Here is an 18,021-nt window from a genome sequence, read left to right as displayed (position 1 = left end):
CGCCCGGCGCCGCGCGCCGGCAGGAAGCGGAAGCGCCGCCGGGGAATCAGTTCCGGGTGCGGCGGCTGCGGGAGCGGGCGGGAAGCGGCGGTGGGAGCGGGCCGGGCCGCGCCGGGCCGGGCACCCGCCATGTGAGAGACCCTGACAGCGGCAGGTGAGCGGCGGAGGGGCCGGCGCGCCGCGGCCCGCGCCTGTCCGGGGGCGGGGCGGGCCGGGGCCGGGTCGGGGCCGCTGCCGGGGCGGGGGGTCCCGGCGCCCTGACAGGCCGCGCAGGGCTCGGCCGCGCTCCCGGCCCGGCGGGCGAGGGCTCGGCCCCGGCGGGGCTGCTCCGCGCCGGGCTCGTCTGGGCGAAGCCGTCGCGTCACCCGGGTCTGTGTCGCCGGCAGCGGGGCGGGCGATCGCGGCCGCGTCCCGGCCCCGTGTCCGCCCGGCCCGGGCGCGAGGGAACGGGCACGCCGGGTCGGGCGGCTGCCGCGGGGCGGCCCCGGCCGCGGTGCTGCCGCCAGGAGCCGGCGGAGCCTGGTGCCGCCGCCGTCCCCTTAGAAGAGTTGGGAAGTTTTAGCGGAGCCCCGGTCTCCGGGACTGCCAAGGCCTCCGGAGCCCCCCCCCCGGGCGTGCGTCGCCTGCGGGATCGGATTTGTGGTAGAACGCTCCGGAGTTGAGAGCGGAGTTGGAACAAGCCCGAACAGCCTCAGGAGCGCTGGTACGGGAGAGCCGGGTGTCAGGAAGGAGAGGTGGCGCGGCGGGAGCTGCACCACTCGGCACCTGGACCGGCATGAGCCTGTGCTTCACTGCTGCTCGGTGCGAGCCGCGAAACGCTCGGGCTGTCGGAGTGACGGACTGGGAGAATGCTATGAAAATGTGCTCTTCAGAACTGCCTTATGGCAAAAAAAAAAGTGTTGCCGATACGTAGAGAATGTAGCTACTTCGTTGCTTAAAAGAAACATTGGAGCCAAAAAGTTACAAGTTGATGGAGACTGACTAAGTTTTTTTTTTTAAAAAAGGTAGATGGATTAAAGGCATAACACTAACCAAGCATTAACTTGGTAGCAAGTAATTTATTATTGTACTAGCGGAAGGTGCAGAAGCCTCCCCTCCTTCCCCGCTTCGGGAAGGGCTGGGTGTGTAGGTGTGCCAGTGCTCTCAGTCGGGGCTTTAGCACCCGTAGCGGCTTCTCAGACATCTCGGAGCTGGCAGCGCTTCGGGAGACGCGGACATGGCTCGTTAGGATCACCTAATGGGTATAGTATCAAGTTTGGGCACGAAATAAAAGTTTGTGATCGTTACTTGTAAGATCTTGCTGATTTAAAGTGTATGTATGGTAAATATGTCCCTTCATTTCATTATTCGTAAAGATGTCCATTTAATTTAACATAAATATGTCCCTTCGTATTCATTTATTTATACACAGAACTTTTGCTGATATTGGGTATCTGCAGTTTGCCTTCTAGTAACTTTTTTTTTTTTCCGTATTGAGGTTTCCAATCATTGGGTCAAACTTTGTTTATGCATCAATAGTTGTTTCATTTTTACTCTTTTAATCACTTTCACACAGACAAACAATTGTGAGGAAGACAATTTGAGAATAAGGGATGAAGGTGGCCCTTGGACTTAAAGTTTCACAAATGCTTTCCTTGGATATTTGCTCAAATAAGAGGCCTCCTTCTGTTCTTTTTTCTCTATGAAATGCTAAATACGCAGTTTCCCTGCTGCACCACACTAAGCACTGGGAATAGGTTTGTATTGTTATCAAATTAGCGCGTGTGTGTGTGTGTACATACATACATATAAATTGCTTTTCATTTTGATGTTAAATCATCCACTCCTTCAGGTGTTTTTTTATTTATCCTGTGAATGTTGGTGAAGTAAAAATAAATCCTTTTCAATTTTTGTTGGACAAAAGTCTGAATTAGTAAAAAATTTTCTTAAGAAAGTCTAGGGATTTAGTGTCTTGCTCGGCCATGCAAATGCGGGGACGGTGCTCTGCAATGCTTTGGCAGTGCTTGCCTGACAGACGCGGGGTTTGCTCTTGATTTCACCGTGGCTGTTCAGTACTGTGAGCAGAGTGTTGCCTCTCTCTGCAGAGGAATCGTGACACTGGCTTTCACTGTAGCGTTCTGGTGTCTGCTGGTGAAAGTGTGCGAGAACTAAGTTTTCCAGTAACTCCGTTTCAGCCTGTACTGGCTGGCTTCAGTTTCTGAGCAAACTGGGGTTTCCTGCATCTTTATGAGGTCATGTAACAAAAGTTTAAAATTGTTGTGTAGTCTCCACTACTGTAACAGATTCTGTATTTGAGTCTAACAGAAGTGAAGCAGACTGACTTTCAAAGCTGTTTTCCGATGAAGAATAAGACACATTCACCTTTTATTGTATGCTTGCTTTACTACCTCACTGTTCAAGTTCTGGCCAAACTGTCTGTATTTCTTTTGATTCCCCTGGGCACTTTTTTTTAGCTGAGTTCAGACTTTCCCAAAGCCTAACACACCTTGTGAATTAAATCTACGTGGGGTGGTTTGTGAGTGGTTAACGTTTGGAGGAGTGACCATCTGAAATCCTGTTTTGTGAAGAAAGGAACTAATTGCTTCCATAGCTATTTATTTTGAGAAACGTGGTCGTTTCCAGAAGTTAGTCTGTTATTAGACTACTAGAAAGGTAACTTACTTCTCATTTAGGGGCTTTTTTGGATGGTTTTTGATTCGGGAATCAACTATACCATAGACTGTTCAGAACGGCACTGAGCTTAACAAAAGTATGGACAGAGGGAGTTTGCACGTAAACGCAGGCTTGTGCTGGCTGGTTTTAATCATGCTGGCAGTTTTACGTACCTGTTAGAGGTGGATCTAACAGAATGAGGTGTTGAACTGAGTTGGAAAGGGTTTTGAGATGACTGTAGGTGTAAAAGATGCCATAAATAAAGTGCATTTTATCCCACTGGAGAAGCTGCAAGCAGAATGAAACATGATGCTGCAACAGAAATATTACCAGAATTTTCTGTTGTGCTGTAGCATCTCTTAGGATCTGCATATCAACTCTTTGCTAAACTTCCATCTGAGTCCATGACAGTCACTTACTTGTTCTGGGATATCAGAACTTTGTGTTTATATGCAGCAATCTCTCTACTTGTACTCTCCAGTGTGTCTAAGTTTTAAATATATTCGAGTGAGCTTAGAAACAAAGAGTACAAATCAACTTAAGCAAAGATTATTGTTTGGTGTATTCTTCTATGGATAATAATGCTTCTAGAATTCAGCTTTGTAGTTCTCTGGAGACCAGGAGTTCCCAAAAGAAGAGTGTAAGTAAGAGTGATTTAGGAAATGATCTTGTTTGACACGACAAGTACTCGAACAGTAAGTCTGTGCTTGTTTAATGTTCCATTCAAGGGAAGCTTCGAAAGAAAGCTTCGAAAAACTATCACTTTATGTGATCAAGCAGTTACTTGCAATTTTACCACCAATCTTGAAGCCTATTGCTTTGTGTCATTAATTTCTTCGGTTTTAGTTAACAGTTATGTGTTTGCAAATTACTGCTATGAGGTAACATCTAGGTGACCAGATTCAGGAGTAACATTTTCAACAGTTTTCTGCTTACTGTAGTGCTCTGATTTATGTAATAAATGTTGTGATAAAGAGCTTTTAAACATTAGTTCTATGTACTGCAGCCAAAGTTTAGAAAAATCTAGTTGGTACATAAAGACTTACTTTATATAGCCTTTCCATTAAGTTCCAAGTGTTCCTTTAAGTATCAAGTAGAAACATTCTCCCAGTCATCCGTTCTGTGGTTTAAAGGAGTCGTTTTAAATTTATAAATATATATGTCTATGTAAGTCTATGATTTTAGTGCATAAATTCCATGGAGAAGTGTGTCATTAGGTATATTTTCTGTCACCGGGACGATGCCTGCATGGCAAAACAGACTGCATGGATGAGCTGAAAATACACAAGACTCTATTTTTATTATTCAATGTGTGTGTTTCTGGGAAAACCTTTAGTGCAATTGATTTTTAAGTCTATAAAAACCAGTGGTATCTGATTGTATCACCTGAGGTAAATATAAATAATTTAGTCTCCTTCATGATTCTTCATGATTCAGAGTTCCTAAGATGGCTGCTTGAATTCAGGAAGAATTGATGCAAAAACCAGTGCTACATATCTACAGAGTACTGCTTATATTATTATAAGTGTGTTGTAGTTCTCCAGTTGTGAGAGAGTTGCCGCCTTCTTCTTCTTTTGTTTTTTTTTGTTAAATGACTGCGATATTAAAATGTGTTTCCTAGCTGTAGGGAAGCTTGCTGTACATGGGGGGCCCTGTGTCCCCTGCATAAGGGCATCCAAGGGCACTGTATGTTGAATTTTAAAAGAGAATATAATACTTTAGTGTTATGAGAGGTATAAACTGGTAAAAGAGGATGTGATCAGTTTCTGCCCTCTTTTCAAAGATTATTTAAAGAGAAATAAAATATTTAGAAATGCCCCTAGACTGTGTCATTATCTGGTGGCAGTTTTTTCTTTGATACCACCAGCATTAGTTGTTGTGGCTGCTGCAGTCTGAAGGCTAAGGCAAGGGCAGACTGAAAGGTGTGAGAGCCATAAAGATTTCTGCCCTAAAACTTCCACGATCACAGCTGATAGGGTTACCTCCTAGGTTAAAATTCTCCTGAATGATGATACATTTTTGCAATGATGTCTTAAGTTCTCACAGATGGTGTAAATTGGGTGACTACTGATTCCTACAAAATGCAAGGGAGGAGTGCACTGATTTATACTAATACTTGATTCTTGTCTTGCTTTTTCTCTGTAGTCGGAACAGTGATGTATGGAGTATCCATTCTTGGTGTCATGGAGCACTTTTTTTGTTTTACTCTTAATTTTCATTATGGTCCTCCTAACTTCTCTATGTATTTCTGTTTTCAGAGGCGTGCTACAACAGTAACGATTTGTAATGTGTGTTTTTTCCCCAAGGAACCCCTGTTGCTGAGCTAACTAAATAAAATGCAAGGGATCTTTTCTCACACCTTTGTGTGAGTTAAAATAAACGGAATTTGTATCATTCACCTGTCTGTGAGAATGGAGAATCACACGCCAGTGAGGGAATGAAATCAAACAGGTGCAGACTTAGAAGCAGAAACTAATACGACGTTGGCAGAGACACAGCTTCGTGTTGTAGTTATATGATGCTTCCCTGCTCTACTGTATGATGTCAGTAAAATTAAATACCAAATGTGTTTTGTCACCATCTATTCTTGGGGTTTTAAGTGAAATAAGAGCTTTCATAGAGCATAATTTCTAAAGTAAGTTTCTTCTGAAATCTGATGAGAAATGTTAAACACCTGTCACTCTCACGTTCACAGGTTACTCCCATGAACACTTTTGTTTGAAGACATAGGGCCACGATCCGCTGCTGGTAAATCGGTGCTATGGTCTGCACTTGCTGCATAAGACCCCGATGAATAAATGTAGCGCAGACGCGAAGAGAATTGATACGGCTCTTTTGAGTGTGACTGGATCATCTACAGAAATAGACAGGAGGCTCCACACAGAGCCCTGCTAAGACTTAGTGAACTTGGTGTCTGGCTCTGGCCTGGGCTTTAAAACTAGACAGCCCTCAGCCAATTTCTTGGATATGTACTATTTCTGAAGACCTTAAACACTTTGATCTGCTTAGGCAGGAAGGTTCAGAGAGAACCAGTTCACAGACGGGTGCCCAGAGCTGGACTTGAATGTTGCAGGACCTCAACCTAACATTACACTATCCCACAGTCAGGGCTGGAAGCTAAAGCAAGACAAAACGATGACAGTACCTACAATTTCTGTGGTTTGTCTTAGTCCTCACTGCCCCCCAGATGCTTAAGTTAGCGTAATACAAATAAAATTGTCCTGATTCTGGACTACTGTACTGTGGTCTTGGACCTGAAGGGTACAGGTTACCTCCGTATGTGCTGAAATACCATGGGAGGTGCTGGACGTGACCTCTGACTACACATTAATTTATTTTTTTTCACCTCTGCTAGTTTTATAAAGAATCGTTGGGTGAATTAAAGTAGTTATGTTGTTGTTGCTTTGGGAAGCAAAGCTTCCTTATGCCTCTCTGGTTAACTGCAGGATAATTGTTTTCTAGAGCATACAGTGGACGCATCCAAAGTTACTTTTATGTTTTAGAGTACCTTTCTGCTTCAGTTTAATGCTACTCACCTCACACCAAGAAAAAAGGGTTTAGGGAGATATTTTGACTTGGAGGAAGCTGTCAGAAAACTGTGGGGGTTCTCATTGGCCTTTTCAGACTGTAGTGATCTTCCAGGACTGTTTCAGAAATACTCCAACCATAAATCATATTGTCTTGAAAGAGCTACTGACCTGACAGCATCAATAAATAATTGAGTACTGTTATGGTACAATACACCACTGAACAAGATTTTGGTTAATTCCACTGGAATTTGATTATGGAACTGCTAATTTGATTCTGTATACAAATAAAATAATACCTCTTGCGTATGGGAATATAACCCAAAGATGACTTTTATCTTCTAGTGACATTGGGGATTTATGTGAATAAATAAGATCATTCTTCTAACCATTATTCATCAATAAAACATTGCCAGTGGTGCCTGCTTCTCTGACGTGTGCTGTGCCCAGCTGCTTCCCCGTGCCTTGTCTTCCCCAGCCCGTGCACGACACTCGGTGTGCCTGCTGCTGACCCCAGCAAAATTGCTGCCGTCTCGGTGCCGTCCCTGCTCCAGCCCACCTGCTCCCGGGTGGGGTGTTCGTGGGTAACCATCAGTTCCAGGACCTCTTCAACTAGAGATTTCAGAGTTTGGCTGGAAGCCAGAGAAGGGTTCCCTTCTGCCCGGTGCTGCCGCTCTTCAAATGCTTGTTATTTAACTCCAGCTTTCTGCAGGTGTTCTCAAGATCACAGGAGGCACGTGTCTTCAATGGAAGAAACTAAGGTGGAAAAGTAGTCACAAGTGTGTGCTGTAGCTTGTTCACCTTTTTTAAGAGCAGATGGGTGCAGAAACTCACTGTCCGCTGTTTTCTGGGCTGTTTTGTGTACTTGATCTGTTTGCTTTCAGAGCAATAGTGTGTTCCTTGATCCCTACTTCTGGTTGTTACTGGTTTTCTGCTCTGCTGACAGCCAGACTTCTAGACCTTTAACTCCATCATCCTCTCCACTCTCTACCAGGATTTGTGCTGTTTACTCCCAACAGTTTAAGGAAAATAAGCTTCTTTGTTTTCCAAAAGAAAGATGAAACACCTCTGAGAACGAGGATGCAGAATTGCTTATAGATCCATAAGCCTGTGGAGATAATTAGATGTTCTGACACAGTTGTGATGTGCAAAGATCGCTGAGGATCCCTTTCCCCTTGGTGTCCCTCTTGTCTTGGTTCTCGTGCCTTCTCTGCTATGTGGTCACAGTCCATTTTCATTGTGTGGCCATGTCCTAGGAAGCACAAATTCATCTAGAGATGCTATGATCAAAATATTTTTTTTTTCTCTCCATGGTAAGGCATAAAATGTCCATCTTCTTTCTACTCCGTTGCCTATCCTTATTTCATTCTTTCTGTCTGGACTAGTGCTCGTGGTGACAGTTTGTATTTTAATATTTTGTCAAGAACTAAGTTGCTGGAGTAAGAGCCCTTAGGGAAGTACGGGGTGAGGAGGAAGGCCACTTTCTATATATGACAGACTTTCCGTACATTCTAGACACAAAGGAGCAATTTCTGGTGGGATTTGAGCGGGGCTTGGCTGAGATCTGGTTCCTTAGCTCCAGGACCCGAAGTGATGCAGGAATGGTGAGCAACCACTTCTGGGCCTGCTCTGGTGGTTTGTGCACGGTCCTCAGCCGAGGTGACGTGCCTGTTCACATCACTTCAGGTCAACCAAACTTCTTCCTTCACTTAGGAAAGAGAAGCTTAATCAGGAATGTCCTGATGTTGCCTCTGTGCGTAGCTGGGCAGGCAGTGACCCGTGCTGGGTTGTCTGTGAGAGGGGTGTCCCCACTGCTGACGCTTGTGTCTTGCTCGTGGAGCGGGTGCATCTGCTGGGACCTGAGCAGGGATGCTCAGAGCAACGAGGTCAATCTTGCTGTTGAGCTACACCACTGTTAGATATGGGGGGGGGGGTTGTTGTGATGTTTGATTTCTGACCGAGGTCTGATTTGCACCAGCTCACAAGCTCCGAGTCGTTCTGTAGCTTTGTTCGCTGGATGCCCCAAGTGTCCTGCCAAAGCTGTCCTTGTAGAGATGCTGCGATTGCACCGCTTCTGTTAACCACCTTTAGTCCTTATTTCTCTCATGCAAGAGTGTATAAATCATCTTTTCCCCTGCTTTGACACAACTGTAAAAACTCGAATGCAGTCTGGTTTACCCATTTGAATCTATGACACGTTGGTAACTTGCAGAACGTGCTTATCAACTCCGATAACCTGATCTTGAATGATCTGTGCGAGTTTTTGACAGTTTTCTAAATCAGACGTAACGTTAGTCAAGTCAGGGAGCTGGCCATCTTGTTTCTCTGCTGAAAAGAAGTTCCTTTTGTGGAGGTTATGAATGTGAGTTTTAAGTGACAGCTGATACAGTTCCAGTTCTTCCTTGCAGGCTTTTTATCATATTCCTACCTGTTGGTTTTGGAGTGCCTGAATTTTCATCATTTGATTTAAATTGTTCATATGTCCCATTACAGCATGTAACATAAGACATTAATAGGAAAAAACAATCCACTCGTATGTTGTGATACATTGGACATGCTTCCTGCATCAGAAGTCAATGGATGATGTTGAGATCTGTTTGTCCAATTGGAAAAGCAGGTATGGTGGCAATGTTACGTGTTTAGACTTCTGCATTAATAAGAACAAGAACAGCAATAAAAAGTCTGAAGATTCTTGGGCAGTCAATTAGGGGCCCTGTCTTGGAAATGTAGGGTGATGTCTGCTACAGAGAGACTCTCTCAAGGGGACAAGCGTGTGTGTGCTTTTTATGATAATGGTCTATGAAAAACTGGTAAAGTGCTCTTCTTTAGATCTTGTTTTGAAATGTATGCATTTCTCTAAAGCCTCTTGGAACATCCTTTCCCAGTGTGTCAGGTGAGTGAGTACCCATGGCTTTTGAGACAGGTTAGAATTTAGATGTCAAATCATTCTAGCTAGGAAATCACTGCTGTGTCAGATGAGCTTCAAAGTTCACGTCACAGTTTATTTAAAAAAGAAAAAAATCATGAAAGGAAATTAAAAAAAAAAAAAAAAAAGAAAGTCCATGGGTGGCTCAAACACCCTTCAAATGCTGCCTCGCATATTGACACAAATTTATTATTATCTGGGAACCTCTGACACACTGGGTATATAGTTTGGAATTGAGTCCAGACTTAAATGTTTCCTTTCACTAGGATTTCCTTGTTCTGTGAATGTTGAAAGACTGTTTTTTACTTTTTAAAAATAATTATTGTGATTATCTTCTAAGGAGGTAAATGATTAAATGGAAATGTCACTGGCATAGTATATTCATCTCCTCTGAAATAAATTCAATGTATCTAGACCTAAGGAACTTTTAAAAAAAATATTTTTGTGTGTCTGTATGCGCACACACACACATGCACCTGTGGCTTTTCTTTAGCACGTTTTTCAAACTTCATGAGGTACCTTCCAAAAATCATTCTTGGGTGATTTAACAATGCAGTTCCGTCAAAGTGTTGATGTAGCATCTGCCTTGAAGACCTCCTAAAGGTTCTGAGGTTTTTAACTTGCCTACTGACTATAAAATTAATATCCTTTTGGGAGGGTGGGGGTATTGTTCTGCAGTTCTTACCAGGGAGAGAAATTGCAAAGTTCTTTTCAGGAGATAGACTGTTCCAGGGAGCCTGTGACATATTATGAGCAATTGAATTGTGAATGTTGCAGAAGGGTAGTTCAAATTATAGAAATGCAAGAAATGGGTAGATTAAGACTCTACTTTTTGTATTATATCAGGTATTTATACCAACTGTTCTGTTGTAATGCACCTGAAGCAGATCAACATGGTGACTGAACTTCAGCATGTGCAAGCCTTGCTTTTTAAATGGAAAATTCTGTATTCCTTCTCAGTTGTAAATCCTCTCCTTTTTCTTTCAGATTACTCTTTACACCAGTAGAAATGGACAGCAGCAGTTTCATTCAGTTCGATGTGCCCGAGTACAGCAACACTGTTCTGAGCCAGTTAAATGAACTCCGCTTGCAAGGAAAGCTATGTGACATAATTGTGCATATTCAGGGTCAGCCATTTCGAGCCCATAAAGCTGTCCTAGCTGCCAGCTCTCCATATTTCCGTGACCATTCAGCGTTAAGCACCATGAGTGGCTTATCAATATCAGTTATTAAAAATCCCAATGTTTTTGAACAGTTGCTTTCTTTTTGTTACACTGGAAGGATGTCCCTACAGCTGAAGGATGTTGTTAGCTTTCTGACTGCAGCTAGCTTTCTACAGATGCAGTGTGTCATTGACAAATGCACACAGATACTGGAGAGTATTCACTCTAAGATCAGTGTCGGTGATGTTGACTCTGTCACTGTTGGTGCTGAAGAAAATGCAGAAAATCGCAACGGAGTTAAGGACAGCAGCTACTTTGCCAATCCCATTGAGATCTCTCCCCCCTATTGCTCTCAGGTGCGACAGTCCACAGCAGGCAGTGATCTTAGGATGGAAACGACTCCAGGCAAAACTCTGCGTAGTCGTCTGCAAGAGGAAGGGCATTCGGATCGAGGAAGCAGCGGGAGCATCTCCGAGTACGAGATTCAGATTGAAGGTGATCATGAGCAAGGCGACCTGATAGTAAGGGAAAGTCAGATTGCAGAGGTGAAGGTTAAAATGGAGAAGTCCGACAGGCCAAGCTGCTCCGACAGCTCGTCTCTCGGCGACGACGGCTACCACACGGAGATGGTCGACGGGGAGCAGGTGGTGGCCGTCAATGTCGGGTCCTATGGGTCTGTCTTACAGCATGTTTATTCGTTTACCCACGCCGCATCGCAGGCTACGGGCATGTCTGAAACCTTCGGGAGCCTGAGCAATACGAGTCCTTCACGGTCGATGCTGAGCTGCTTCAGAGGGGGGCGCGCGCGCCAGAAGCGGGTGTCTGCTGGGCACCTGCACAGCGATGTCCAGGGCTTGGTACAGGGGGCCGACAGCGAGTCCGTGGTCAGTAACCCAGGATACGAAAACAGCCCACGGGAGAGAAACACGAGAGGTCACTGGTATCCATACAACGAGAGGCTGATTTGCATTTACTGTGGAAAGTCTTTCAACCAGAAAGGGAGCCTTGATCGGCACATGCGGTTGCACATGGGAATAACTCCTTTTGTCTGCAAATTTTGTGGGAAGAAATACACCCGCAAGGACCAGCTTGAGTATCATATTCGCGGTCACACAGATGACAAGCCCTTTCGCTGTGAGATCTGTGGAAAATGTTTTCCTTTCCAGGGTACACTAAACCAGCATTTGCGAAAAAACCACCCTGGGATAACAGAAGTAAGAAACAGGGTAGAGTCTCCAGACAGAACAGAAGCGTTTGTGGAACAGAAAGTAGATAATGATGCTTCAGCTTCTGAAGCGATGGATTCTAGTATGGAAATTCATGCAATGTCTAACACATCCGATTAAAATGCTACATTCGAAGTGCAACGCAAACAAGCACATTACTAATGTATTTTTAAAATCTTTTATTCTTTTAGTAATATTCAGTACAAGTATAACAGCCTTTTAATTTTCCTGACCTAGCGGAAATCAGTTTGAAATGGTTTCCAGAGAAGACTACACAAGTATTCTTTGTTTTTGAAGGAGGCTGGGTTGTTTGGTTGTTTGTTGTTTTTTTTTTTTTTACTTTTGAAGAAGCGCAAAATATAAGACAGTGTGCTGGGGAAGGGAAGAGTCTGCTAAAGTGTCCCTGCTGGTTGATCTGGCGACACCCAAATTCCAGTGGAGAAAGATATTAGAGTAAGATTGGCAGCTCTGCTGGAAACACCAAGAAGCTGTAATCTCCCTCATTTTGTTTCTTAAATCCTGTTGTTGGTAACGAGTTACGCAGCAGTGGGGAGAGAGAATATTATAGCTTGGATTCCTTCCGTGTGTCATGATGAAATCTGTTTGCTTTTACTAACTTTTTGGTAGGTAGTCTGTTTATATATATAAATTTGCTTTATATATATAAAATGCTTTCCTACTCCGGTTGAGGTGAATGTCAAGGTTTATGCCATGTACCACTCTTTCGACTGCTAGGTCTCCTCTCTGCTTAGGATTTAGGACTTCGGACTTTGGGAGGATGGTTTTGGTTTTAAAAGAATGTTGTTTGGTTTTCATTTTATTAGACTATTACTTTGTGTGCAAAAGTGAGCAAAGTGAATTACCTTGTTTTAATAGCTTTGCTTTATAACATATGTAAACCAAATGCCATAAATCTATTAAATTATGGTTAAATTGTTGAGGGGTTTTGTTAGTTGTCTAGAATGCAAGCTGGACAACCTGTGGTGCTGACCTTTTTATATATATAGAGATAGATATATCTATATATATATATATAAAAAAAAATATTAGCAAACCTAAAAGTAGCATTGTGGTTTTAAATGTGTTTTTACTGGCCTCAGAATCTACCTTCATTTCGTACTGTAGAACCATACCAGGTAATTAAATTTAACTTCATCGCTCTCCATGGTTGGTTAAAACCTGAGAGAGATGTTCTAGTTTAAACTACAGTATTTCCAAGCAGTGTTTTAATAGGTCTCTACACAGAGAGCTGTTTTCAGGTGCACATTGACTTCCTACTTAAACCTCCAAGTGATATGTCAGCACTTGGAATTTGTACTTTTTTTTTGTAAAAAAAAAAAAAAAAAAACCTCTATGGGAATTTCGAGCAATATGTCTGTTATTTCATGTGTGAGTATTACAGAGTTGCTATGGCTTCCCTACTATTTTCAGTGGTTGTTTTCTGCATAAAGGAACTACCAACATCTTTACAAATACTCTAAATCTTTTTGTTTCACCAAATGCTTTTTAAAATATGGTGCTAACTTCATCATTTAGGTCAGTATAATATATAAAATGTGAAACATAATGGTAACAGTTAAGAAAAAAAAAAAAAAAAAGGCAAAAAAAAGCAACAACAAACAAAAAAACCCCACCCCAAACAAACCAACCACACAAAAAACCCCAATAGCTTAAAAGACCTCAAAAGCATGAACTGGCAGACACTACTGTGTAAAATTCCACCCGATTAACGGAATGAAACTAATCACATGCTTCTTTAAAATACAGGTTTTTATATAATTGGGCCTTATGTTTATTTAGCCAATATTGAAAATACATCTGTGGACATGCTGTTTAACTCCTGAAATTCAGAAAATAAAACTTTGTTCCTAAGTTACAGGAAAGCAAAAAGGTAGGTTTGCTATCTTGTAAAGCTTTTTTGGCTCCTGTGAAGTTGGGGCACATTTGTGCAGTAGCTTTATTAAATACACTAGTTCTTAATATTGTGACAGTCTGCAATAAGAATTAATTCCACTAAATAGGGATTTACAGTATGAACCCCACCTGCTCCCTGGGAGCAGTTTCAGTTAAATTGAGTCCGTAATTTGCCTCTTTGTCCTAAAACTGCCCAAATAAAGAGGCAGAGGGTGGGGAGATGTTTCTCTCCTCGAAGCGACAGTAGAACTGTTGTTTCCAGTAAGGGGAAGTATATGTCTGTGTCTAGGGAGGTAGTCTGTATGTTTACCCACCTAAAAACATGTTGGTGTTTCTGATACTGTTCTTTTCCTAAATGTTTGTTTTAAGTAATTAAATGAAAAAAAAAAAAAAAAAGGTGTTTTGATAAATTAAGTTTGAGACATGCAAAAATCCAAGAAATGTACAGTTATTCTTAACCCTTTATCTTGGACCTGTGCTGTGGTGCCTTTGGTGTGACTTTTTCCATGGAAGTATGAGTTGAGGATAGCAGGATATGGGTACTAATTTTATATTTCTTGAATTTCTCTGTGTCACAATCTTAACATTATTTAAATCTAGTTATTTGTATTTGTAAATGTATTAAAATGGTTTGAGTTTACCAAAGAGTGACTTATCCAAAATTGTCTCTGACAAACAAAAACAACAACATCGCTTTGATTGTACAGGTTCAGGTTCAAAACATTGTAACGGGACTGTTAAGGGGCAGGAAACGATCACTTTTTCTACAAAATCACGATTCAGCAGTTTGCAAGTTGGGCTTGCTCCTGTTGGTGTGGATATGCCATTGACCCTCCCCACTGCTAGCAGTGTCAATAATGATCAAGCCATAACACGGTGCTGTAGAGTCCCGCAGGGCTTCGAGGGATGCGCACGTGGGCGAGCGCGGAACGTCACCGAGCGTCACCATGACATTACAGCGCGTGTGACTCTGGTAGGAAACGAACTTCAGACCTGGCAGCAGCAATTACATTGTGCCTTGTCGCATAACGGTGTGCCAGGATGAGCGTTGTCATGAAACATGAGGCATTACCTGATGAAAGTTCATTTCACAAGGCCACCAAATCAGAGGATGCTGTGTTAGTTCAAGCGAGTCGTGGAAGTACTGTACAGTGTCTTGTGTCTGTACAGTTTTACGTTAGCACAGAGCTGTTACACATTTCATTTACAATAAATGCAGAAGTCAATAAAATACGTGAAGAAATATTTGACAGCAAAATCATGAAATTATATAGGCTGGTTCATAATTGAGTCTCTTCTTAATCTACCTTTTGATTATAGACAAATGTGAAAACAGTGACAGTGTCCTTTCCTCTATATGTTTAACCTATTATGACAAACTGTGAAAATAAAGGATTTTATACCTTTGCTAATGTTTGTGGTTTTAAACAGTTATTTTAGTTTTCTTAATCAGTTATCTTCCATATTATTTCTTTTAAACTTGTAAATACATTTAGAAAATGGCTTTGTAAATACTTACAGTATATCAAAAGTTCAGTTTGGTCACTAAGGCCTCAAGATTGGCTCTGCTTTTTTAGTGTGAAATCTCTCAATAGCATAAAGGATACTGTCAGTTCACTGTTCAGCAGAATATACTGTAGGCCTAAATTGATAGTTCTTAACACAGTCTTCCCCGGCATAAATCCACGATTTATGCTGAAGCCTTTGGTTTTCTTTTAGACAAAGCAAGGAGGCCTCTTAATACGTTTAGGCTGAATTATGGGAAGAACAGCAGGAATAAAATCAAGGGCTGGGAAAAGATTGAATGAGCTTTACCTTAAAATATATATATATATATATATATCTTATTTGAATTTTTGTATTAATTTACTGTGATTCTTTTATTGTCATTTTTCTAAACAGGTTTCACATGAAACCATTGAAAGGGACTCAAATATGCAACACCTAATCTATTTTCCAGGGGAATTTTACCCTTGAATGGTGCTTTTTGACTGGTCAGGGTTATTTATTAAATTTTATATTTGAAAGTATTTGGGGAATTATGTAAATTCTTTATATGAATCTGTTTATTTCATTAATTGTAAATTTCATAATACTCAGTGATTGAATTGGAAGTTTAGTAAAGTCATTCAAAATGTTCAAAGTTTATAATCTGTGTGCATTTTACATATATTTTAACAAGTGCCAGAATAGTTGTATTTAATATTGTAGATTTAATACTACTTGCACATCCCTGTGACAGCATTAACTTAAGTTATGCAAGTTTACATTTAAAAAAAAAAAAAAAAACAAGTAAGCCTGGGACATGTGTTCCTGTATTTCTTCAGGGGGTGTAAAGCAAAGTATCAGTAACTGAGCAGGTTTGCTCCCGGTTTACGTCAGTAACTCCTGGGGTGGTGGATACAATAAACTGCTGTCTCTCCATGTACATGTGCTACAGATCCAGCCCGGGACTTGCCCTGCGAGCCTCCGGCTGCCGGTCGGATTAGAGGTAGGACTCTTGCACGATTTTAACAGTGTTTGTTTCTGACTGAAAAATTGTATTTTTAAATAACTTTTATTTGTATGGTTGTTTTTCATGATAAATAATTGAACAGTTTGAATGACTTGACCTGGTGTCATTATCTTGCAATATAAACCGGTAACCTCACAACTCCACACTTCATCACCATATGAAGTAAATGAAGCTAGCTAAGCTGATGCTGTAACAATTAATAACTTGCCATTAAGGATTATTTTATAGCATGAATTTTAAAATATTTATTCAAATGATATTTTACTCTTGTATTCACTTTGTTTTTAGATTTGTGACATGAATATTTCAGTGCTGCTTTATTTTGTTCTGATGAATTTGTTTCTTGCTTGTAAATTGCTTTTTTTATGGTATAAAGTCAATGGGAATTGCTGTTTGTAAATTAAAATGCTTCTAGAGCAAACCTATGGTCTCCGTGTCTACATTTAGATAGTTAATTACTAAGGGACTTGCATTTTAGATGCTCTTCCTGAAGCGTTATAAAAAGTTGCAGTTCAATACTTGTGTACTAACAAGGAATCAAAAACCTTTAGAGACAAACTCCTCCTGGTGTCTCTTTTTGCCGGCACCGCTGTTCCATGCAGGATGGTTGGTCGGGTTTTGTGCTGCAGTGCCATGCCCAGCTCTGCAGCGGAGCAGAGGCCCTGGCCAGGGGTGGCCGTCGGGCTGACACCGGGCCAGCGGCCAGTGCCCGGGATCGGGGTCGGGTTCAGTCTCCTCGGCAGCGTTTGCCATCCCCGGCAGTGCTGCCTGCGGCTCTGGGCCCCGGCCTCGGTCCGACGGGAGTTACAGCTCATGGCTCCACTCGGCTCCTTTCCGCCGGCGCAGCCTGCCCGGGCGCACTCTGGGTGCCTTCCCCCACGCGCGTTCTGGGGAGATGGTAGATCCTCAGCCGAGCTTTGCTGAGGTAGACTTACCCTGCTGGGACAGCTGGAATTTTGCAGAGAGAATTTTTCCTTTATATTCATGAACACGCAGCTGATACTATTAAATTCTGGCTAAAGTTTACCAACAGTGTTGCCAGTTTTCCGTGTGTACGAGATGTGTGCCAGCAAAGACTTTCGTCCTGTAATAAAGCTGAATTAAATTTGAGTGAGTTCTAAGCTCGCGCGGCTGCAGAGGGTGTGTTTATATGGTGCTAACGCAGCTGGAGGATGCGGATATTTGTCTGGCTCTGGGCATTTGCGGTCAGGGGATGCGGGGGTCAGTCCCCTGAGACCCTGTGGGCAGATTCAGAATGACTGTTTCAGCAAAATACCTGTCAAATGCCCTCGCTTGTGAGGCCTGAAAACTCAGGTAACGAAGAAGGGGGTTTTAGGAGAGGAATGAAATGTAACGAGAGGCAGAACGTACCCTACTTCTCACACCTCCTCCACGCGGTTTGGTTTGGTTCGTTTGCGTTGGTGGAATTGTTTGCCCTTGTGGGGCACAAACAAGCACAGGAGGCTGTGTCTGCAGAACCTGGTGCAGTTGACTCTTCAGGCCGAGCTGCTCCCCAGTTCCTCCAGCAAACACCCGCTGTGTCCCTTCATCACAGAGCTCTGCCTGCAGACCCGCAGGCGGAGCTGCTCCCGCAGGTCCCTGAGCCAACGGGCGAGCTGGGGGGTGAGCGGACTCGGGCCTCGGCAGCAGCGCTACAGGGGCGCAGGTTGTGCGCTGGGTGCTGGCTGGGCGCTGCCCAGCGCTGGGCACCTCCGGGAAGCTGCTCCTGGAGTGAGGGGGCTGCGCCGCAGCACTGGCCCCAGGCCCCGTGTCTCTCGGGTGTTTCTGTTTGAAGGCAAATGTAAAGTTTCCTCCTCGAGATGGCCAGCTGCTTTGTACTTGCTTTGGTCGAGTGACACAAACACGCTGTATTTTGTTGAGAAGGCCGTGCCAGTGCAGTCCGTTAGAGAGTTCTAGATACATTTACCCATTCGAACAGATCCTGTTCCTGAGGGCCCCAAACTCTTTGGGAGCGATGGGGGAAGGGAAAGTAACTAGGCACTTCTTTGTCATGGAAGTGGCACAGATCCGGTGCTTCTGGAAATGTGGTCTTCAGTAAAAACGGGATGTTTGTCCACACGGCCAGAGCAACGTGCGT

General features: G+C 42.9%; 1 protein-coding gene across 1 annotated transcript; it reads left to right on the top strand.

The window, feature by feature from the left end:
• Window positions 1-53: 53 nt before the first annotated feature.
• Window positions 54-15,719, top strand: ZBTB34 (zinc finger and BTB domain containing 34). Its single transcript, XM_074923856.1, has 2 exons — window positions 54-154; window positions 10,093-15,719. The coding sequence occupies exon 2, from the start codon at window positions 10,115-10,117 to the stop codon at window positions 11,612-11,614; it is 1,500 nt and encodes a 499-aa protein (XP_074779957.1). The 5' UTR covers window positions 54-154; window positions 10,093-10,114; the 3' UTR covers window positions 11,615-15,719.
• Window positions 15,720-18,021: the final 2,302 nt, after the last annotated feature.

This window comes from Athene noctua, chromosome 20 (genome assembly GCF_965140245.1).
Source record: "Athene noctua chromosome 20, bAthNoc1.hap1.1, whole genome shotgun sequence".
NCBI lineage: Eukaryota > Metazoa > Chordata > Aves > Strigiformes > Strigidae > Athene > Athene noctua.
Note: the sequence above shows the minus strand (reverse complement) of the source record. Positions and strands in the feature narration are given on the sequence as shown.

Coding starts and splice junctions, on each gene's coding strand:
- ZBTB34 (XM_074923856.1), top strand. CDS start 10,115: ATGGACAGCAGCAGTTTCATTCAGTTCGATGTGCCCGAGTACAGCAAC.